Below are 24,290 nucleotides of genomic sequence, written 5' to 3'. Positions count from 1 at the left end.
TTATAAATATAAAGTAGCTATTGAGATACTTGGGGTATTTACCATCTACCATCTTTCTATATGCTTTCTGTTTTTATTGTTTGTTTCTAAATCTTTTTCTGTTCCTTTTTTTTCTTCTGTTGGATTGAATATTTTAAATTTATTCACTTTTTTCCCCTATATTAGTTTGGAAGTAACACACACTAATTCACTTGGTGGCTACTCTATGAATAACACCTTGAATTACTGACTAAAAAATATGTAGACTTTGATAAGTTAACAATTCATGATATAATTCCTGGAGTCACCATTAGGAGAACAGTAATAGAATGCACTACTTCCAAAAAAGTCAGGGGAAAAAAGCAAGCAAGAAAAAATAAAGGACAAAAATGAGAGGATGAACAAAGATATATCACGTAAGCAATATTTAAAAGTATAATTTCCAAAAAAGCATTATAAAGATTAACTCCGAGTAAGAAAAGGCTCAGTTCATCAGGCTTTTCTTTTTTTTAATGTTCATTTATGTTTGAGAAAGGGAGGGAGAGAGACAGTGCACACAAGCAGGGGAGGGGCAGAGAGAGAGGGGAGACAGAGGATCCAAAGCAGGCTCTGCACTGACAGCAGGGAGTCCGATATGGGGCTTGAACTCCTGAACCATGAGATCATGACCCAAGCCAAAGTCAGATGCTTAACTGACTGAGCCGCCCAGGTGCCCCCAGGCCCAGATAGCTTCTTGAAGGCTACTAAACATTTCAAGAGGAAATAATTCCAACTTCCTCCAACTTTTCTAAAGAATAGAAAGAGAAGAAACATATCCTGCTTGATTTATGAGGCTAGTATTACCTGGATGCTAAAAGTTGACAAGGCTAGAATGAGAAAGAAAGATTATAGAATTTTCTCAGTCATGAACAAAGATTCAAAAATCCTAGGCAAAGTATTAGGAAGCAAATCCAGCAATATGTAAGAACGATGATGCTTCATTATAATGTTGGACTTATTCCAGGGAGGCAATGTAAGTCTAATATTAGAAAATTGACCAATATGATATTTAACATTAATAGAAAACAGAGAAAAGAATCATATGACAATTTCAATATATGTGGAAAAGAATTTGTTAATACATTTATGAAAACTCCTCAAAGTAAGTTATAAATGAAAAGAAATTTCCATAATCTGATAAATATTATCCTAAAAAAATCTATGGCCAACATTTTTGTAAATTTTGACAAGCTGATTTGAAATTTTATATGGAAAGGCAAGGAGCCAAGAAGTGCCAAAATACTCTGGACGGATGACAAGGTGAGAAGATTTGCTCATTTAGATAAATAAAGGATATGACAAATAAAGGATTGACAGTTTTCAGTACAAATATGGAAAAATAGAGCAATGTGACAGAACTAATTTATGATATAAGGTCACCTAATTTATGACGAAGATGATACTGCCATGAAATGGGGAAAGAATTTGGCATTACTTATGAAAACTGAAGTATTATGTATAGTATTATCTACTCACATCGAAGCTAGCAAATACTCTTAGATATATATCCAATGGTTGTGTGTGCATATGCACAGCAGTGGGCAAGTACTAGAATGTTCATAGCAGGGCTATCCATAATGGCACACACTGGAAGCCCAAATGTGTATTAGTAGCAGATCAGTTAAATAAACTGGGATAAGTTTATATAATGAAACAATATACGGCAACAAAAATGAATGGACTACAGCTACACTCAAAAACATAGAATGAATCTCATAAATAATGTTGAGCAAAAGGAAACATAGAGACAAAAAGTAGGAGTCCATGTATGTAAAGCTCAAAAGCAAGGTAAGCTAAGTTCTTCTGTTAAGAAATACAGACTCGGGAGATAAAACTGTTATGAAAATCAAGGCAATGGCTAGCAAAAAGGGAGATAGGGCTTCTGTGTTGTAGGGATGAAGGGGGTTAGGCCTGGGAAGGGGCACAAGAAGGACTTGGTAGGTGCCGACCTTTCCCACTTCTACTGTGTGGAGGTTCCACCAATGTGTACTTCAGGTGCGTTCATCAAGCCGTGCAGTTTTAGGTTGTGCACTTTGTCAAAACTCACATTAAATTTTTTTATAGAAGAAGCAAGATAATGACAGGAATCTACAATCACTTTTGAGAGGAGAAACGAAAGAAGGAACAAAAGGAAGAGGGGGAGAACGGAAAGAAGGCACTGAGGCTGCTGTGAGATAGACCAGAGAAAAGAACCCTCGAGGCAGAGTGGCCAGGAAGGGACTCGGAAAATGCGAGTTGACTCCTGGCTCTGAGACCCTGGGGCAAGCTCCTCTTCTAACTCTTCCACAAAATCTTTTGGAAGGTTGACACTGCCTCTTGTTTGGATGGGATATTTCAAGAAAACTCAAAGAAAGCTTGGCCCAGAATGAGAACAGAACCACACTGGGCACCCAGGCCTGGAGGATGAAGGAACAGGGGCCATCCAAGTTAAACTCTGTGTGTACCTTCTTTACAGGGTGAAGCTTCTACTTACATTAAAGTTCTCTGGACACTTTTCCCTTCTCTTCTGATTTGGTACAGGCCCCCTGCAGGCAACGACTATTATCCCTTTGCCTCCCAGTGAAGCTGGAAAGGACTGGAACTTTGAACTCCTACAGTTCTAGGTTCAAATCTCCTCTTAGACACTTACCTGTTAAGTGACCTTGGCAAAATTTTTTAACCTTTCTGGATCCCCATTTTTCCATGATAAAGAGGATAATACCCCATAGGTAACTTATGTTAACCAGAGGCCTATAGGCCAAATGTGTGTATTGCCTGGCTCTGTAAAGTTTTGCAAACTTGATTATTTCTAACATGTTTAAATGAGTAGGCTTCACATACAAAATTTGAATTTCTGGCTTTTCTTGAAAAATTGGAAGATCTGTCCATACTGGGCCTCATCCTTAAATGGCAAAGTTGGTTAGGGTGGAGTAGCACACTCTTCTTTAGGAGTACAATTTCCACTTGGCCACAGTCCCACCCCTCCCTATTGCATTATATTTGATATACGTCATTGACTTTTCCTGATTGGCCCTTTGGCCTCTGTACTTGGAACGTTGGCCCAGCACAGAAAATAAACTACATGTTGGTTTACTCCATTCTTGATCATATATATTTGCTGACTGAATCGTTTCAATTCTTATTTCTTTCAGAAAACAAAGCAAAACAGTTCCTGAAGGTATAAAGTTATACAACATTGTGTAAATTTCCTACTCAGAGCATACTAGGAATATTGGTACTTAGTGAATGGATTTTGCTGAAAAGGTAGTAACAAGCACTGCTTACCATGTGAGATATTGCTAAAGAAGCTTGCTGCCAGGTGTCCATTAGCAACTTCTCATCTGCCTCAAAGTTCGACTCAACATTTTCCAGTGAGTAATCAATCTTGCCCTTCAGTATGGTTTTTGTTTTTGTTTTGGACGTAGCTGAATCCGGGGAAACGGATATTCGAGGAATTAGAGGAATTCTTTGAAAAACAAGCAAACCAAAAGGAAACATAAATGTTTTATTTAACAGAATTCTCTCTTTATGACCATGTTATTTTGGAAATCTTGTTGTCTTGCTTTAATCTCAATTTTCAAAGTCGTGCTGGAAGAACTCTTCAAATGAAGACTATAAAAGACTATATTCACATTTTAATAGTCTTATTAACAAGAGGAAACTAGAAACAAATAGTAACAAAACATAATTTTTACATTTATTCTCAGTAATCACGAGGAGGGAAATTAAACAATGGCAATTATGAAGAAGTGCAATTTTGAAATTTAGCCAGGGCATAAACTTCTAACAAGGAGCAAATCAGTCATGGAAAAGCAAACCAAATAAAACTGGGCATCACTCCTTCAAGATGACTAGTATCATTTGGCTTCCTGAAGTGGAAAATTAAAAATCAGGATATGAAAGATGTGAGGTCTGCAAGGGGGAATCCCATGGAGGCAACAAGGTTTTGATAGTGGGTGGGACAGACATCCAACAAACCTCCCTAGTTTAGAGTAGGGATAAATGATGGCCTCTCTTTGATTTGTAAAATGCTTTGGGAACACGAAGTTAAGCTCTCCCTTCTTTCAGCCATACTGTTGCCCCTTTGTAGAAATTTTAGAGCTGCCGCTGGGAACATTCTCTCCCCGAAGGACTCCCAAATCTCAAAGGCTAAGAGAAGCAGGTAGAGATCCCCAAAGCAGAATGCTTATTATGACTGGGATCCACCCTGGTGATACAAAGTGCAAAGAGCCCTCAGCTTGGGCACAGAATGGGGGTGGGGAGAGAAGCTCCAGCTCTGACTTTGCTGAAACCTGAGGAGTCAGGAGCCATAATAGGAACAAGCATTTGGTTTGGCAGACTCAAACTGCTGGGGAATAGATTGTTGATCCAGAAGGCTGATTGGGAACTCCACCAAACAATTAGCTTGGTCTAGTTTTGAAGCATTAGATGTGGTTTCTTGAACTTGGCTCTTTGATTCTTATAGTACTTGGAGGGGGTGTGCGAAGGTGCTTCAATGCCGCATACATCTACCCACAGGACAATTTACATTTTAACAATCAAGTAATGCTAATCCGTCACTGAAACACTGAAATTCATGTGTCTAACAAGTTAAGGTAAAATTTGTGTGATCATCTCTAAATGTTTAATATAGTCCAACAAGCATTTCCTAACACCGTGCTTTGGAGGACAGCAGTGGTGGCATATCATTTAGAAATAAAATTTGGGGTTAGAATTCATTTACTGGAAAAAATTCTGGCCTAGCTATAGTTCTGTCACTATCAATAGATACAAACTGGGGCTCCTTTCTGAAGTTCCTTCCCTTGAATAATACAAACATAAGACTACTACTATTACTGTTGTTACTAATTCTTAGCAACCGCCAATCATTAGTTATTCATCAATTATTATTTACTATTATGTTGTTGTTGTTACAGGAATAAAATAGACAGCTATGTGAAAATGCTTGTCAGTGTGCTTGCTTCCCTTATATATGTTAAAGAGACTGTAGCTGATTGGTTGATTGGTTGATACATTGATCGAGAGTTTTAGTAGATACTCAAAGCAGTGATTTGAGGTTGAGATTGGTGCACAGTTGTTTTGCAGAAAATAAGAACGGCCTGTTCTTTTGCCTGTTTTATTCTGCTAACCAACTTTAATAGCTTCCCCAATATGCCTAACTTGCTATTTTGTACTAAGAACAGAATGCACTGCTACCGTAGACATTGGAACTTGGCCTCTTTCAATGGCTCTGATGGTTCATATTGCCTGTGGAATTTTTTATTATTGGCTTTTCAAAGTTCTCTTTCAGCAGCTTGCTGAGTTACACATTTCTCTTGTATTTGTACCAAGAAGTAGGTACAAACTTTCCTTCTTGTATTTTCCTGCTTACACGTGGGTATGATTGGGACACGGTGGGATTAGATGGAGGAAATCTAGAGAGAAGAAATGGGTCTCAGATCTTATGTATAACCATATTGTGTTCAGGTCATCTCAAATCCTTCTTGGTACATGGGATGATAAAACAAAGCAAGGACATGCAACACTTATCATTAAAATAGTGCATGTAAGTTATTGTTATAACATTCAATAATAATAGTCACCACTTATTGAGATTATTGAGACTAGATCTCAAGTCTTCTGATTCCCTAACGTGGTCCTCAGTGCTTTGAAGATTTCATTTTCTGTAATGTTCACAACAGCCTTACTTTATAGATAAGGAAACCAAGGCTTAAGAGAGTTGGGGTGACTTTTCCCCCAAAATAAATTGTTTTAATTTACTCACATACACCTAGTAAGTAACAGACCCAGGACTGAAACCAGATCTGTCTGTCTTCAAAACATATTCACTATACCATATTTAATCTGTGCGACATGTACCTGCATTGACTTGAGAAAGCTTATAAAGTACACATAGTACTTTCCAGCTACAATACATATCATATCTTTGGAGATCTAAATTTAATGTTCAGCATGTGTATTATTCTTAAAATCTAACTTCTTTTTTTTCCCCTCTTCGTATTTATTGATTCTTATTGTCTCATGACCTCCTTATGGGTCATGAGAAAATATTACTTTAATTCTTAATGCTATTTTATTAGCTTATTTTAATTAATCATTTAATTTTAAGGATTTTTAATTTTATTTTTGTTACCTTAATTTATTTTAATTCTTACCTTTTGCACATTTAACGTTTTATAGTTGAGACCCACATCATAGGAATTGCTACCACTCCCACTCCCTATTTCTTTAAAACATTTTTTCTATTTGCTCATAGCTTCTCTGGGTTTGGGATCTTGCCCTTCCCCTGCCCCCACCCACTGGGTCTATAAAAGCAATGATTTACAAACTTTTGTATTGCATGGGAGTGTTTGAAAATATAATTCTTTATTCTCTTGCTCTGGCAGGAATCTGATGTTAGACTATTGACAAGTCTTTCAGTCTCATGAAGTCATGATCACATATGACTGAACCTTCACTGTTTCTCAATTATGTTTACCTGTAAAAGAAGACTCATAACCTCTTCCATTTTCATTTACATGTAACACACACAGACACACACACACACACACAAACACACACACACACACACACACACACACACACACACACACAGTGCTTGGAACCTTTCATAAAAGTGGTAGAGATTCATGATTCCTTATTGAAAACCCTTGGACCAAAAGTTTTCCAGAATTGAAAATTTATATATACTATCCCCAGCAGACTCCATTGGAAGCACTTCATAATAAAATACACTATACTTCTGCAGCAAAGTGAGTAAATAGTCACCATAATTTAGATAATAACGCATATCAGTAGTCTTAAGTTGAAGTTAGAAAATTTTTCATTTTTTAGAGCTTTTTTGGATTTTTGATGTGCAGATACAGAAGTGTGTGTGTGTATGTGTGTGTGTTTTAGTGTTTATTTATTTTTGAGAGAGACAGAGACAGAGTGTGAGCAGGGGAGGGGCAGAGAGAAAGGGAGACAGAATCCGGAACAGGCTCCAGGCTCTGAGCTGTCAGCACAGAGCCCGACGCGGGGCTTGAACCCACAAATCGTGAGATCATGACCTGAGCCAAAGTCAGATGCTTAACCAACTGAGCCACCCAGGCACCCAGGAGTGTGGTTTTTATTAGCAGTATTCAACTTAAAATCACAAATTTTTAATTCAAACCAAGTATAGTGGAACACGATAGCCTGCCTTACCTATGTTGGCTTTCTGAAATGTCTCTACTATCCACTTGGACCAATGGGACTCGAGTAAATCTCTTATTGTCGTCGATTGGGATTTTGCCTTCCATTCCCCTGTAATAATCTTGAAGGAATCTCTTTGTATCTTCGAAACGGTTCAATTCTGCCTTTAATAGCAAAATGACTGTCAATACCCAAGAATGAGCAAGCTGATCTGTACATATTTCCCATCTAAGTTCTGTAAGCACTATTTTAAAATATTTCAGTTGAAATCAATTTTCTGGAAATTAAGAAAGAGAATTAGCTATAAGTGTATATCTAAAATTTCATAAAAATTAAAGATAACTGGTGACTTTGTGTTCTCTGTACTCATTGAGTATAATTCCACTTAAGAAGATGGCATTTCTATGCCTCTTGATATTGTGACAAAAGATTACAGTATGTATGATGCCTGAAGTAGTGTATATTATGCATTATTTTGACATTAAGAATTCCTGTGTCCTGTATATTCAACCAATCGATACATTAACAAATACGTGAATGTCTTCTACCAGAGGTAACAAATTAGTTGATTTGAGAGATGCCAAAAATAGGATAAATACATACACAGATGCAGATACAAAAACAAAAAATTGAAGTACAAAATAAGAGACTAGGTTTTGGTCCTCTAGGACAATGAAACATAGTTGTGGAGAAATGACATGGGAAGGCAAAGTGGTAACGGACAGTTCTCTCTTCACAGTTTCTGTTCTTGCTCAATAGGTGTAGAATATGAGATTATTCCTCCGGGCTCACAGCAAAACCCATCTGTTGACTTTGCCAGTACTGCCTTGAGCAAAATGGAGAACACAGAGGAGTTGGTGATAAGTCGAGCATCAGTTATTCACAAGGGACTCCCGGCCAGCCAAGCCATTTCCCTTTGCAGTAATGAGTAGATGCATGTATAGTGAGTGCCAAACACACAAATGTAGACCATGAGTTTTTCAGCCCATTCTCCCATTAGGTCTCAGAGCAGTTGGCATGTTCACACTGCTCTTTGGTAGTATAAACATGACATCCAGACTTTGCTTTGATTAGTAGGGCTACTTAAACCAGTACCTGAGGGCCTAAAGATTGAAGCTCTTCTGCAGAAGTATTCCATGATACATAGTTAATTATAGAAAGCATCTTTTCTAAAAAGAACAAAACTGACATAGTGTTCAAAGCCCTTAGCTAAACCTAACCCAAGGATACTCATGAATATTTGTCAAGCAATTAATGTTGCCATTTATTTCTTAAAACATTAAGACATAGTCTTGTACTGACTGCCACATTCACAGTTTAGAATAAATAAAGGCTTTCACACTGTAGTCTACAACAGAAGACAAAACCAGTTTCAATAGATTTGTTTTTGATACAAAAAAGGGTAAGCCAAAGTGCTCCTGAAAGGTGTCTTGCACATTATTAAACTTTTCCAGGCAAATGACTGAAATAGGAAGATGTTCACTTGGTTAAACTGAGTCTATATTATAAAACAAAATTGCCATTCATATATTGTTTTAAATTATCGAGCATGTTTTAAATATTTGGATTTTAAATATAAATGTACATTGAACTTTTCGAACTAGTATTTTGAAATTATTAAGAAAACTAAATATTTTTCTTTTCTTGGATAGCAACCAAATTAAGTTTTAAAATATTCATATATGGACAAATCTCACAGTGTGATAATAAGTGTTTGCATTTGTCGTGCTGAGACACAGGATCCTAGTTTTGAAGAGAATGTTAGAAAATCATCTAACACAGCATTTTCTAAAATTTATTGTGTAGAAAACTTGTCCTGTAGGCTGTTAATGAGTACCCTGCCGGAGATAAAAACAAACAAAAACTTTACAATGTTGAATAGTTTCAGAAATGCTGGGTTGACTTATCAAAAAGTTTCTTTACAGCAGGCCATCATGGTGTCCTAATATGTCAATATACTTGTCCATCTCCCAGGGGAGAGGGAAGTGTAGAGTATTTTGTACTTCCCAATCTCATTTGATTGCTGAGTCCTTTTTTCTGTGAACCATTGCATAAAACTAGTGTTCCATGGAACCCACTTTGGGAAATGCTCATCTAGCTGTTTGTTACTCAGTACTGCAGGGCCTTGAAGACTTCACAAGGATTCTTTCCCCTAGCCCTCCATAAACATGTGCAAACTTCTGCTTATGAGTTTCCTTGTCCAGCAGCTCAGTTGCTTCCGAAGTCTGTTATTTGACAGACAGTTCTAATCGTTAGGTTCTTTCTTCATTTATCAAACTGACATCCACTTCCTGAGAATTCCATCTTTGGTTTTTATAAGAATCCTATTGATCCAGTGCAGAATGAGTTTCCTTGCTATTCCATGTGGCAGGCCTTCAACTATCTGAGCAGTGTTGATGATACAACGGTGATTAGGAGCACTGGTTTGGGAGTTAGGCTTCTTCAGTCCCAATCCCTGCTCTCTCACTTACTGATTGTGTGCCATCGGGCAAATCATTCCACTTATGTCTGCCTCAGTTTCCTCATCTGTCAAATGAGGATTATAACAGAAGCTACAGCATAGGGTTGTTGGGAAGGTTTCACGTAACCTATGTGAAAGTCCATAGAGCAGTGCTTGGCACGTATGGAGGAAAGAGTAAGGAATTAATAAATAGCAGCTTTTATTTAGTGTCCTTTCCTTTATCTTCTTTCCTCCTAGTTCGCTTTAGAAGTGGATTCGGCTTCTCAGAACGAGATCCTTAAATCTAGGTATTGCTGAGAGGTAAGTCATGCCATTCCCACAAGAGGCAGTACTGCTGGGACTAATGAGAAATGATTCACAAAGATTCTCTATTTGCTTTGCCACTGAATTTCAGCGATTTCCGCCACAAGCTTCTGATGCACCGTTCTAATAGCCAGTCTCTGCTTGACTAAACTGGTGCTTAAGGAATGCTACCTGAGGTGGCATAGGCTGCCTGGGTGGATCAGGCTGCTTAGGTGGCTCATTGTAATCCTTTATACAACCCATGCCTGGATCCCAGAGCTTATAGTCAGTGAGGCTGCTCCTGCACCTCAGGTTTCTGCTGACTTTTCAGGCTTCCTGTGGTCCAAGCTGCCCATGCATCATGGGCTTGTCCCTCTGAAGGTTGGAAGTATCAGCATTTGCAGTCATTAGTTGAATGAGCATTTATTAAACACCTACTGTGTGCTAGCTCAGACTGTCAGCTAAATATTCTCCTCTCCTATAATATCTTCTCATGTAAGTCAGTCAGTTGAAGACTAAAAATGTATCCTTTTCCATTCTCTACTGTCACTGCTATTCTCTTAGGAAACAGTACTTAGGTAGACACAACTTGACCAAGACAACCTTCCTATGCCCCTCAGCTTGGCTAGACTGTACAGTCTTCTTCCTAAGTCTTGACTCCTGACATCCCTTTTCTTACTTACTCTAGAAAACTTATTGTAAATCTTTGCTGTGTCCATTTGAGGTATAAATCTTTTCAAAAGCTTCTTGCCAGTTTTAGAACTTAAAACTGTCTTTACTAAGTATCTGGGCACCATCCCTTTGAAATGTTAGGCATCAAGGAAGATAGTGCCTCTCTCTGCCAGTTTGTCTGGGAGTGGAGGAGCCTTGTTCCCAGTGGTAAAAGTACCTTCTGTAGCGAAGGTAGGAGAAAGCTTACTTTTCCTTTAGGCAAGGCCAATCAGCAAGTACAGATGGTTTCTGTACTAAGGACTACACTCCAGCTCTCCAACTCTCTCTAGCTCTTCCTCTTGGCAATGCTGGGTATCCGGACTTGGTGTGTGCTCTCTCCTATTGTTGACAATAGTCTTGGAAAAAGAGCAAAGCCTAACTTCTTGTCTGGTGCAATATTTTTATTTAACAGGCTGCAAATATAAGTTAATGAGGTTGTTCTGGTGAATGGTATTTTTTTCTTTTTTTCAATCCTGACATAAAACTTTTTTCTGGAATCGAATGCCTGCTGACGTTGACTTAGCCCATGCTCTCTGGCAGGGCTGCTTTCCTGGGGTTCTGCTGGCCACTCTGGGTGTCCACAGAGGCTGGCAAGGTAACAACCAGTATAGACACTACCTCTCCTGCCACTCTCCACTGTTCTAAGCTGGTCAGTGGTTGCTTTGGATGCTCCCAGTTCTGGTGCTTGTTTGGCCCAGGGCCCAAATGATTTATTTCAGCTAACTTCTTCGGCAAGTTGGAGCTCAGGCCAGGCAGAGTGCTGTGAGTAAAGTGAGCCTGAATGGGCCCCTCATGCTTCCAAAGGAACTATAAAGGAAGGGACAGGACATAGCTGGGGAGGCGAGAGTCTGTGTCGTTGACAAGACGCTCTTACCTGCATCAGTGAGAAGAAATGGTTCATCGTGATTCCGATGGTGTCCTGCAACCAGCTCTCGTTAATGATATCCTGACGCTCCTGTTCTGCCTCTTCCTTCCGGGCATCACAGATGTCCCACAGGCGGTCTCGTAAATCCTGAGCAGAAAGAGACATCGCTGTTATGCTTTAGAATCACGGCTCAAATAACCTCAGTGTAATAAAACTGGAATCCTTTGCCTGTCTTAAAAATATCTCCAAAGAAGATTGGACCTAATGCACTCATGTATTTTATTTCTTCATTCAACAACTTTTTATTTGGCTTCTACCCTATGCCAGGCCTTTCCTTTGTAAGACCAGCTCACCAAATCACATGCCCACATCTAGCACAAACCCACTACAATTCACTTTATTCACGGGTGGCTATGTGTTATGTAGTATTCTAATCCTTTCACAGGAAATTTTCTTAGTTGAAAAAGTCCTTTCAGGGAATTTGGGGGGAAATGACGAATTGTCGGTGGAAGAAATATGCAGCCATATTTAAACCAAGGGCACGGGCTCCTTCGTTAATCATGAGTGCGGCATGTCATTCATCAAGAACTGCTGTCTGAGCTTAATAGGATTGTTCAAATCTAAGCTTTTCACTAAAGAGCCAGCAGTAAAATAAATAAATAAATAAATAAATAAATAAATAAATAAAATTTAAAAAAATCTTTGCAAGATCCCGGGTCTGCCATTGATGTAAAAAACTAACACTATTTACTATGCACCGAGGTCTTTCTATGTGTGTTAGAGTGTCAGAATATGTCACTGTACTTATACCAACTCATTTAATGCCTCGCAACAATCTGAGGTACTCTTATTATCTTCATTTTGCAGATGAGTCACAGAGAGGTTATTTTCCTAATGTCACACAGTGAGTAAGTGGTAGATCCAAGACATGAGCCTGTGGTGCTGGGTAATACACACCTGTATTTCAGGTCTCAGTTACTTTGTCTGAAACTTACTTTTTGGATGTGCAATATAGAATAAATTAGTTTATGTATATAAAGCACTTAGCATTGTATTTAGCATACAATAATTCCTCAGTTAATAAAAACTAATATCATCTTATAAGAATATAATATTCATAGCAATAAAATCTGTTTAATAAAATATACCATTAATGAAATATGTACAATTAAAATGTGACAGTTTTCATACTAACAATTTATTGAACATTAGTCTGTGTTGGGCGTTGTGTTAAGTGCTTCACATTGATTACTCTGCTAATCCCAACAATAACCAGGAAGTAAATTCCGGTGAGTAAATGGATGCCCAGAGAGGTTAAGTCACTTGGCTCTGGCTTCAATGTGGCACAGTCAGGAATCTTAATGCAATCGGTTTGATTCCAGTGCCCCCGGTAGGTTTTATTTCTGTGATACTATGTCACTGAAACAATTAACATATTGGTTTGTTACCTCCAGGGAACTGCATATAAAATGAAAATATCACAGCCATTTTTGAAGCCATATTCTAAGTATTAGAACAATGCACCGTTATTTTGGAGCTGATCTTGGTATCTCCATGGTCTTTCCACAGATACTCTGTCAGACATTCAGTGAGTACTGGCTTGTGTCTACCAAGCATTTGTACATTTATGAGAGCTAGAAGAGTTCCCTTTTTCTCCTGCCTCACTGTGAAGACTTGGCAAGTACTAGCGTCTGTGTGGCTCAGATTTCTGACGGCAGAGTGAGGACAATGCAATAGGAGAACCTCTCCAATAACTTCTCAGAATTGGAATGAAACAAGCCAAGAACAAAGACATTTACCAAGCATAGAGATGGTCTGGGCTACCCAGAGGCATGGCTGGTTTTCACGTGTTGTTTGGAAAGAATTAGGGAATTATTAAATATCCCTTAATAATCATAGGTGTGTTGTATTTAAGAAAAGCTCATGGCTATAATTGTGAAGGTTATGCAGACAAAAATCATTAAAAATGAACACTTTTACAAAATTGTTATGAATTTGACTCTGATACGCCTTGGCGATGGCCAACTTTTGTTGAATTTAATGGGAGTTCTTTGTACATCTTGCATTTTGATGTCTGTGTCCTTCCTCAGATTAGGTAAGTTTTCAGCTATAATTTGCTCAAATAAACCTTCTGCCCGTTTTTCTCTCTTCATCTTCTGGGACTCTTATACGAGTGTTATTCTGTTTTAAGAAGTCACTGAGTTCCCTAAGTCTACCTTTCTTTTCAGCTTCATTATTTTCCATAATTTTATCCTCTCTATCACTAAGTTGTTCCTCTTTGTCCATCCTCAGTCTTGGCATCCATCCATTCACGTTTCCATCTCAGTTATAGCATTTTTAATTTGGACCCAACTAGATTTTAACTCTTTTATCTCTGAAGAAAGGGATTCTCTAGCGTCTTCCATGCTTTTTTTTCAAGCCCAGATAGAATTCTTATAATTGTTGTTTTAAATTCTAGTTCAGACGCCTTACTTGTATCTGTATTGATTAAATCTCTGGCTGTCATTTCTTCCTGTTCTTTCTTTTGGGGTGAATTCCTCTGTCTTGTCATTTCGGAGGAAAAAATAATAAAAACTAATAAATTACAAAAATAAAGGAAACCAGGTCCTTTGGTCGGTTTTGGTTATGTTTTAGTCTGCTGGTTAAGAGAAGCTGCCATGTTCTCTCCTTCGAATTCTGCAGCTTGTTCTCTTAATCCTCAGATTGATATCCTAGGTGTTCAAAATGATTTGATGTTGATCTGGCTGTGTTCGAGGGCTGAGACAACCCCAGGGTTCCCCTACTACTCTGCCATCCTAGCTCCTCCTCCTTTTACAAAAGTTTTAAAGGTTTTTGTTGGGTCAAAAGACTAAATTCAACTTATATGGTGCTTATTAGAGTCTCGCATAAAACAAAATGACACAAAAAGGTGCAAAGTCAAAACTAGATGAGACAAATACAAATAAGAAATGAAACAAGGTTCACAGGATTGTTATCGGATACAGTAGAATTCAGTACAAAAGTAGTTGTTTGGGGGCAACGATGGTTATTTTACACTATAGAGAGTGTAGGAGACCATGAAGAGATAAGTTATCATGTTTCTTCACATCAAATATCACTATGTCGGAGAAACCGTTTAATGAACGGTTCATGGTCTGGGGAGTCTGGCAGCGTGGGTTCAGATTCCAGCTGTGAGGCTTACTATCTCTTTACCATATTTCTTCATCCATAAAATGTGACTATTACTAGTTCCCACCCCAGAGGGTTGTCCTGAGGGTGAAACAAGACAGTGCCAGCACATATACATGTTCAGTTTACTGATTACTGGTGCTACATTAAATCCTATAGAGCAAAAGATATAGCAAGGAAAATGGATAGAAACATAACCATGACAGGGGTTTTTAACCCACTTTCATTAGTTTTTGCAAGATTATGTAGGTACAAAAATGTTAAAAAAAAAAAAGAATACAGTAATTGTTTCAATCAGAATACTTATGATGGTTTAAAAAAATGAAAGTAATATAAGGGCCCATCCTAAATCTGACTTAGGACATAGGGTCTGAAGCAAAGGCGGGATTATTTGTTTAAACTTTACAAGTTTCTCTACAATATACTACTGCTAAGAATCCACTGCTAAAAAGCATTCTAATGACATTAACAATGATAACTGGGCCAAAACTTTGAGTCTTCTAAATAGAGACTATATGTTGTTTTCTAGTGCCCATGAAATATAAACAGAAATTCTTCACATTTCAGACAACTGAAAAATTATGATAAATTTGAAATATTTTTAAAATTAATTAAAATCAAAATTCTATAAAATTAATTAAAATCAAAATTCTAAATACCTAAGTCTCTGATCACAATGCAACAGAATTGAAGCAGGGGACAAAGTTTAAAGTAATAACAACGTTTGTCACCTGGAAATGAAACAAAGCATTTTTAAGAATAATTATGTGGCCAATGAAAATATCAACACTGCAATTAGACAATATTTGGTAATTAATTATATTTGAAAATACGTAGTTAAAAACTGTGGGGTCTATCCAAAGCCCTACTGAAGGGAAAGTTTTTTTTTTCCTTCCTTGACTATTTTTATCAAAATCTTCTCTACTTTATCGCTTGAATTGATATTTTAAGTTTAATATTTAAAAAAAATTTTTTTAACTTTTATTTATTTTTGAGACAGAGAGAGACAGCGCATGAACTGGGGAGGAGCAGAGAGAGAGGGAGACACAGAATCTGAAACAGGTTCCAGGCTCTGAGCTGTCAGCACAGAGCCCAACACGGGGCTGGAACTCACGGACCGTGAGATCATGACCTGAGCTGGTGGGACGCCCAACCGACCGAGCCACCCAGGTGCCCCAAGTTTAATATTTTTAAACCTCCTATATTGTCAATTTCAGGTTTATTCTTATTAATTCCTTTCTTTTTCTCAGGTTTACTTTCTAGCTTATTTTTGAAGTTATATTCATTTCTATTCTTTCATGTCTAATAGTAAGTCAAGAAAAAAAAAGGGGGGGCATATCCACCATAAAAAACCAAATCGATAGATAACCACATACTTAGAAATCCACATATACATAAATGTATCATATACAACTGTGTGTGATATATTTGAGAGTCTTATCAAACCAATTGATTAACTTTTTGAAAAAGATAAAATGAGATCCGTATTCAAATAATATATAATTTAAATATTTAAAAGTAAAACATAAAACTGTAAAAGTATTAAGAGTGGAACATTTGTATATAATTTTGGAGTGGAGAAGTATTTAATTTACCACAAGGAGAAGCTACAATGAAACATTTTCCATATTTATCCATATAAACATTAAAAGCTTTCTGCATATTAAAACTCTCCTCAAATAATATAAGGCAAACATGAACCTGGGAATATATTTGTAACATATGACCAACAGATGGTTTATCTCCTTAATATAAAAAAAGGTTTTAGAGAACAATAAGAAAAAGAGCACACCCCAACAGAAAAATGGGCAGAAATCATAAATAGGCTTCAGCAGGAAGGAAAAATAAATGACCATTAAACTCAGGAAAAAATGGTCAACTTCAATTGTAAAAACTGAAATGCAAATTACAGAAGATATCCATAGTTTTAATATCCATTAAGTTGGCAAAGATTAACAAAAATGATAAAACCTAATATTTGCTGGCATCCTCATATTCGGTAGCTTGGAGTGAAATTTGCCAGTTTTTAATGTGTCAATTTTTTATAATTTGCAATTTAAAAAAATTTCAGATTTTAAATGTGTTTTAAAAGTAAGCACAATTTTAGATTCAGCAATTTCACTTTTTTAGAAAATTTCCCAAGGAAATAATTGAGGATGTGGTAAATATTTTGCTGGATGAAATTTTACTGTATAATTTTCTATAATAAAAAGTTAATGTTAAACAAATACTTGTTAATGAAATGGTTAAATTATGATATAGTTCATTAATGAAATATCTCTTAGATGTAAGAATGATGAGGTAGATAAATTTTTATTGAGAAAGAAAATGTGTTCTATTGTTGAATAAGAATGTTACAAAGCAATATGTTCATTGCAGTCACTTTTTTTGCAAAGACAATTGTACCAAGGTAGTAACAATGGTTAACTACTGGCAATGGGATTATGGATTTGTCATTTTAAATTTTGCTTCTTTTTAATATCTAATGTATCTACAATAAGCATATGGTACTTCTGGAACTAGAAAAAAATCCATCCCACTTAAGGTATTAAAAATTTAAAAGCCGCCTCATTGTACCAACAATCAATTGGCTGATATGGAAAAGAAGTACACAGGAGGGCTGGCATTAGGATTAGGTAGGAAATAGATAGAAAAAACAGATATGTTTTAGGATTTATATACCTATTAATTATTGCTTAAGGAATGTCTAAGAAAAGGTAAAATACTTCAGTTTTACTAGGACATTTGTTAATTCAGTACCTTTTGGGTTAAACTCTCCAGCACCCTGGGCATCCAAATCACTATAATGCCTTCATTAAAATTTCAATCAATAGCTTCCCAGTTGGTTTCCCACTTAGTCTCCCTGCTGCTTTTACTCCACTAAAGACCCTTTTAAAATCCAGAAGCCAAGGCTTCAGTTCTCATTCAGATAAATATCAGTATCCTAATAATGACCTCCAAGGCCTTAGGTAATCTGGTCCCTTATGATCTCTCTCACCTCATCACCACCCATTCTGGCCTGCTCACTCTGTTCTTCCAGCCACATCAGTCTCCTTACTGTTCTTCAAACACACCACACATCCTCCCCCTTCAGTGCCTTTGACTTTACTTTCCTCTCTGCCTGATACACTCTTTCCCCAAATATCTACATGGCTCACTCAATCACTCCTGTCCTGAGTTTGTCAAATGTCACCTTCCCAGTGGGCCTTTCCACAACTACCATAGACAAAATAGTACATCAGCAATCCTTTCCTTGCCTTGCTTTTTTATTCTTCACAAAGCTCTGTCAATGACATATTCACTGTATATTCTATATACTCACCTGTTTATTGCTTATTCTCTGTCTTTGGCTACCAGAACATAAATATCATGAGGTCATAGATTTTTTGTTCACTGTTGTGTCCCCAGACCCTTGAACTGTGCTGGGATCATGACAGATGTTCAAAAAATATAGAGAAGATGAATGGCTTGTGGGGTAGACATTGGCACTTTTTTTGTTGTACTAGTAAATATTAAGATTATAATCAGATCTGACTACTAGCAACCTGTACTTAAGGTAGTGGCAAGGGAAAGAATTCCTCTGACAGGATAAGGGTCTCTGTAAATTTATACAGGAAAGACAAAAGGCAAGATATTGACATCAAGCTTCCTGATCCTCAGAAGTCCTTTTCTAAACCATTAGGGTAATATATTCCATGTATGAACTTATGAAAATCAGCCTATCAAGTGCCAGGTACTGGGCTTGATGGAGATACAACAATGTATAAGATTTGGCACTCTCCCTCAAAGGATCTATTCAATATTGGCAGCCCTTTAGGTTTTCCATGAAGTTCCCTCATTCCCCTTCTCTCTGACATCATCCAACCCTATGACTGCAGTCAAGGTAGGCATGTGCTTAATAACAGGCATCAATATAGTTACAACGCCCAACAAAGGGGTTAGGAGTCTACAAAACAGATGCCAAGAATGCTCTGGCTCTGCTGAACTTGGCTCCTCTTTCTGGAAGTGTTGGCCACAATATTCTTATTCTGAATTCAAGTCCAGAAGGGCCATTGCCCAAGAAAGTTTCCAGGTTAAGTGTTCAAATCACTTCCCACCTCATCCTCATACCTAACGAAAGTAAGAAGGGAATGGGCTAGAGTTCTGCAGCATAATAGTTGAGCGTGTAGAGACCCTGGTGCAATAAGTCACAGATTTCCTTACGTTTACTCTTTGGTGTAGTTCGGCCTTTGTTTCCTCATCATCCCACAGGTCATCAGGAAGACAGTTGTAATCAGCCTGCCACTGAGATACAAAGTTTTGCTTGTGATCTGGACGCTTTAGAAACTGCTGGAAATTTGTTCTGTAAGGCATTAAGAGAATGAGATGGATCTTACACGACATGCCACTAGACTATAAAATTCTAACTTTGGAAACTTTACTTACCTAACCTCATACAAGTAAGTAAGCACAACATGCTGCCCTTCTCTCAGATGCCTGAGAACTGTTTTGATGGAGTCTATATAGGAATTTTCTATTAGTTTCCAGTAAGGTACTAGAAATGAAGGCATTTCCTGTTAAATGGTAAAGCATAAAAATAATCATTTCAAAGTGAAAATACTTCTGAATAATTGAGCCAAAAGAGCAAGACTGAGCAAAAGGACCAAGATGCGGCTGCAATTATCTAAAGCATTCTCTGTGAAACTCCTTGCTGCTCCTCCCCTCCCCTCCCCCAGTTAATTCCTATTCCAAATACATTCTTTGCGTCTCAGTTCAGACATAATGTCTTCCAGAAATCCTTCCGTGATCCAAAAGGTCTAGAAGGTCATCTTCTGAAGTTCTGGAGTTCTATTTTAGCACCTTGTACTTCTCCCCTCATAGTAGTGATGACATTAATGGCAACTGCTTATTCATGTGTCCATATTCACCTCTAGAATATCAGTCTCATGAAGCCAAGAACAATGGTTATTTTATCCACCTCTCTATAGTTTTTCCTATTAGTACCACAGTGTCTGGAACACAGAAGGTGCTTGAGAAATATTTACTGAATAAATAAATAGATGCCATATTTTGCTTAAGTTGGAAAACTGCCTATCGTGGAGAATATCTAGTGTTTGTGTCAGGGCAATGAGTCATTTCTCTGAATGCACCCAAGTGGTATTATCTTTGCTGTGTGCACCATGAAAAATTAGAAAGTTTCTTTATGTTATCTTTAATGAAACAAGTAAACAATCAAAACCAAGAAATAATCAAAATGAAATAAAATTGAAGACATAATATATTCAATATAAATTCTGTGTACTAATTATTCATTTATTGGCTGTGCATTTATTTAATCAGGGAATTACACATGAGGACCTGAGAGATCATTTGGCCAATCTTTCCAACTGAGAAATGCCAAATACTAGATGTAAAGTATCCAATCTCTCTGTGGACCTCACTGATACATAAAGCAGGACATTTCAGGGCAAGCCTTTCAGTGTCACACATCTCATGTTACTGGAAAATTCTCCCTGTGTTGATCAGAAACTTGCCTTCTTATAGTTTCCACTTACCAGCGCTACCTGTGCCCTTTAGAGAAGGGCAGACTAAATTCACACAGTCTTCCCTGTGACAGGCTGTCAGATATTTGAGGACATTAGTGAGGGTAGGTAGTATGGGATTCAAGATGAAACTTGATTGTTTTTGTAGTCCCAGCCTCTAGTATGGCATTTTCTCATAACAGGCCCTCAATAAATTTTACTATGGATGTAATCAGACTTAACCTGAACTCAGTTTTATCATTAAATTTTTAGGAGACTGGATGTTTCCATCTGGTTCTAAAAGTCTATGATTCAATGTCCGGTAACATTTGAAGTATTCATTTATCTAACTTAAACATTTACAGTTCCTTTAATGTTCCTCTGACATTATTTTAACATCTTTTTCTTTCCTGGTTCTCCCCTCTGGTTTCTATTCTTTCATGATCTCTCTCTCAAAGGATGAGGTATCCAGAATGGTAATAAAGAACATTTTAAATAAGCCTACTACTAAACCTCCCTCCTAGTTGACTTTAATATATTAATTCACACTCTGTGCATGGAGAGTTACCTAACTGAAGTATCACCCTGGTCACAGATTATCATTTATTCATAAGAACTTTATGAGATATTGTCAAATACTATTTTGAACTCAAGATATACCATGTTAATGGTCTTTCCCTGATCCATCTATGCAACCTTGCTCTCAAGGAAAAGGAATGGACCAGTTCATCAGGACTTAGCCTTAGTGAAACTGTGTGGGCTCTGGGTTTAGTTATTTTTCAAAGAGAGATAGAGACAGAGTGCGAGCAAGAGAGGGGCAGAGAGAGGGAGACACAGAATCTGAAGCAGGCTCCAGGCTCCAAACTGTCAACACAGAGCCCGATGCGGGGCTCAAACTCACAAAACCATGAGATCATGACCTGAGCTGAAACCAAGAGTTGGACACTTAACTAACTTAGCCACCCTGGTGCCCCTGGGTGATCATTTTTGTAGTTTATACATGCTCAGAAGTCATGCTTTTAATAATTTTCTCTCAAATTTGGTCAGGGCTTACTGTATAGAGTATTTGTCTATGTGTTACTAAATCTCATCAGCCCTTTATTAAATATTTAGGTATTTGCCTACATCTGGTCTTCTGGAATCTCCCATATCCTCTGTGATTTCTATGGGTTATTGATAATATCATGTCTGTAGGTTCCTCCAGTCTCTGGGATATAATTTTCTTTTCTTTTTTTTTTTTTTAAATTTTTTTTTCAACGTTTTTTATTTATTTTTGGGACAGAGAGAGACAGAGCATGAATGGGGGAGGGGCAGAGAGAGAGGGAGACACAGAATCGGAAACAGGCTCCAGGCTCCGAGCCATCAGCCCAGAGCCTGACGCGGGGCTCGAACTCACGGACCGCGAGATCATGACCTGGCTGAAGTCGGACGCTTAACCGACTGCGCCACCCAGGCGCCCCCGGGATATAATTTTCCTGGGTCTGGGGACTTGAACTTATATGATGTGCCTAGATATTCAAATCTGTACTTTCTTATTAAGAAAGGGTGCTGGATTTTGTCAAAGGCCTTTTCTGCATCGATTGACAGGATCATATGGTTCTTCTCTTTTTTTGTTGTTAATGTGATGTATCACGTTGATCGATTTGCGAATGTTGAATCAGCCCTGCATCCCAGGAATGAATCCCACTTGATCACGGTGAATAATTCTTTTTATATGCTGTTGAATTCGATTTGCTATCAAATCTGTACTTTCTGATTAAATAGTCTTCTTTTTCATTGGATAAGACTGAGCATAATAGGAAATCAGTAGCCAAAGCAAATATGCACCGAAGCTTCCAGAGCTAAAGTGCAAAAGCTCCTCACTCTGATTGCCTTCTTGGTTCTCTCTGCACCTCCCCTGTGGCCGACAAAGGGAGAAGGACCCAGGCTGTCCTGGAACTTGGCTGGGGCCTCCACCTGGGAGAGCCAGATAAGAAAACAGTCTCTCTCAGTCTCTCAACCTCTCTCTCTCTCTCTGTCCCTCTCTCTCTCTCAATATACCTTCCCCCCTCCTTATTCTCCTTCTCCCCCTTCTTCTCTCTCTGTCCACATGCCTACTGAGGTAGGTAGATATGGAGTCCTTGGAAGGCCTAAAACCAGGTTTACCAGATAAAATATAGGAGGCCCAGCTAAGTATATTGATAATCTGAAATTCAAATTTAACTAGGCATCTGTCTTTCTTCTTGTTGGGCAGGTAAGCTCTGCAGCCCATGTGTGAGAAGTTTAGGATGGGAAAAGGACTAAAGTGGATCATGTGGCGGCTTTGTTTCTAGGCTCTAGACTACTTCTAGTTGTAGCAGAATGTGTTCTCCACACGGCTTCGCTTAGGTTACCAGAGCTACAGTTCTGTGCTGCATATCTTCCATCGTCCCTCCAGACCAACCTCCTGTCCTTCATTCTTCACACTGCTCGGCGCCCTGGAAGGCTAACTTATGTGAACTATTTTAGGAAACAACCTCTTCCTCCATCTCCTGGGAAAGATATGTGAGAGCAGAAAGAAACTGAGGTCTGGTTATATATTTGCCTGCTCCTCTCTGCTGCGTCACTGTGGGTGGCTGCATCCCTCTGCTGAAGGCCACAGCCCTCTCCATGCAGAGGTCCTCTTGAGCTCCAAGCATTTGCTCCCTTTCCTCACATTCTCAGGGCTACAGACCATATGACTCCCGGCTACCCTTTACTTGGGAGTAATAATCAAATCCTTGTATGTTCCCTTATTTTTGACCTTTTATTTAACTCTCCTTAAATTACCAATATAATTCTGCTTTCTGCCAGAACCCTGACTGCTAGAAGATCTACATGGAAGCCAGTACCATATCTCAATGTTAATGTTTATTTTTTTTTAATTTCTATCCTCTATTTCCTTCTTATCCTCTTTGAATTTATCCCTCTCATGAGCTTCAAGGTTTGGAGTTAAGAATTAGATTTCAATATTTTTGTCTCTTACTCCCAAGCCCTCCCAAATAAGATCATTTTAATTTTATCTCCTTCCCAACAACCTCTTCATTTTTAAGTAGGCTTCACATCTAGCATGGAGCCCAATATGGGGCCTGAACTCTCGACCCTGAGAGCAAGAGCTGGACGCTTATTTCACTGAGTGAGCCGGGTGTCCCTCCCAACAACCACTTCTATACCCTCATTCTATGACGAGTTTTTAAATATATTTATTTCAAAAAGTAGCTTCTGTTTGGCTGAGTGATATTATACACATCCATAATTATATCATTTAATGTTATCATCTTTAAATAGTTTCTGTTCTAACTTCCTTATCAATGCTAATTAATTAATTCATTAGAACTCCATCAAGAATCTACACTGTGTGTGATTCTGTATTGAATACAATTTTCCACCCTCTCTCAAAGAGTTTATAATATGATCTGGAAGATAAGACATTTCCCTAGGAAAGATCAATAATAACATCAACACCACAACCACTGAAATTCATGATTGTGTCTCAGATTCTTGCCATAGATGGTCCGCACTCAGAATTCCCTGAAGATTGCAATGTAGAAGACAGGGGCTTCATCTTTTACAAAGCTCTTTGTCTTTGAAAAGTGTTAAAGACCATTCTTGGTGATTTTCTTGACATGATTCATCTATCAAAGCAACCAGATTTGCCGAGGCGGAGACTGGGCTTTGCGGTTGTCAGAGAACAAAGAACTGAATGGAGTTTCCAGGGCTCACTGGGGGTATCTCCTGGCCTCATATGGGTGTACCTGTTTAAAGTTCTCAGTCCAGATAGCTATCTGTTCTTTCATTAGTTTAGTCAGCTTCCAAAAATTTCTCTTTCTAAAAAGTCAGAGGTTAAACTTCATTTGAAAGCATTATAATGTCTGCATGAGAACATGGATGGAGGGCTGTAATTTGCTGGATATGTGTTCTGAGAAAGTCATTCTTCCAGGAAACGGCATCTCTGCTTGTCCCTGGGGAGAAAATTGGTCCTTACAGAACCCATTTGTTCTGCTTTCAGCACTCAATAGCAGTTCAAAGTATGATTCAGAAACTCAAAAAAGTAGAGGATACAGTGTAGTTCATGAGTAGTCTCAAAAATTCACCTCTGCTTTTTGATGAGTATATGTATCACCAGCTGTGAAAG

At 38.0% G+C, this 24,290-nt stretch overlaps 1 protein-coding gene across 1 annotated transcript in view; it reads right to left on the bottom strand.

The window, feature by feature from the left end:
- Nucleotides 1-24,290, bottom strand: part of SPEF2 (sperm flagellar 2) — a 185,664-nt gene that overhangs the window by 62,379 nt on the left and 98,995 nt on the right. Inside the window, exons 22-26 of the mRNA XM_058717266.1 lie at nucleotides 19,083-19,210; nucleotides 18,861-18,999; nucleotides 11,499-11,636; nucleotides 7,183-7,334; nucleotides 3,283-3,463 (exon numbers count right to left, since the gene is read on the bottom strand). Coding sequence (XP_058573249.1) covers nucleotides 3,283-3,463; nucleotides 7,183-7,334; nucleotides 11,499-11,636; nucleotides 18,861-18,999; nucleotides 19,083-19,210 — 738 coding nt within the window. The remainder of the gene's footprint in view (nucleotides 1-3,282; nucleotides 3,464-7,182; nucleotides 7,335-11,498; nucleotides 11,637-18,860; nucleotides 19,000-19,082; nucleotides 19,211-24,290) is intronic.

Source organism: Neofelis nebulosa, chromosome 1 (genome assembly GCF_028018385.1).
Source record: "Neofelis nebulosa isolate mNeoNeb1 chromosome 1, mNeoNeb1.pri, whole genome shotgun sequence".
Lineage (NCBI taxonomy): Eukaryota > Metazoa > Chordata > Mammalia > Carnivora > Felidae > Neofelis > Neofelis nebulosa.
This window is presented reverse-complemented; position numbering and strand designations above follow the sequence as displayed.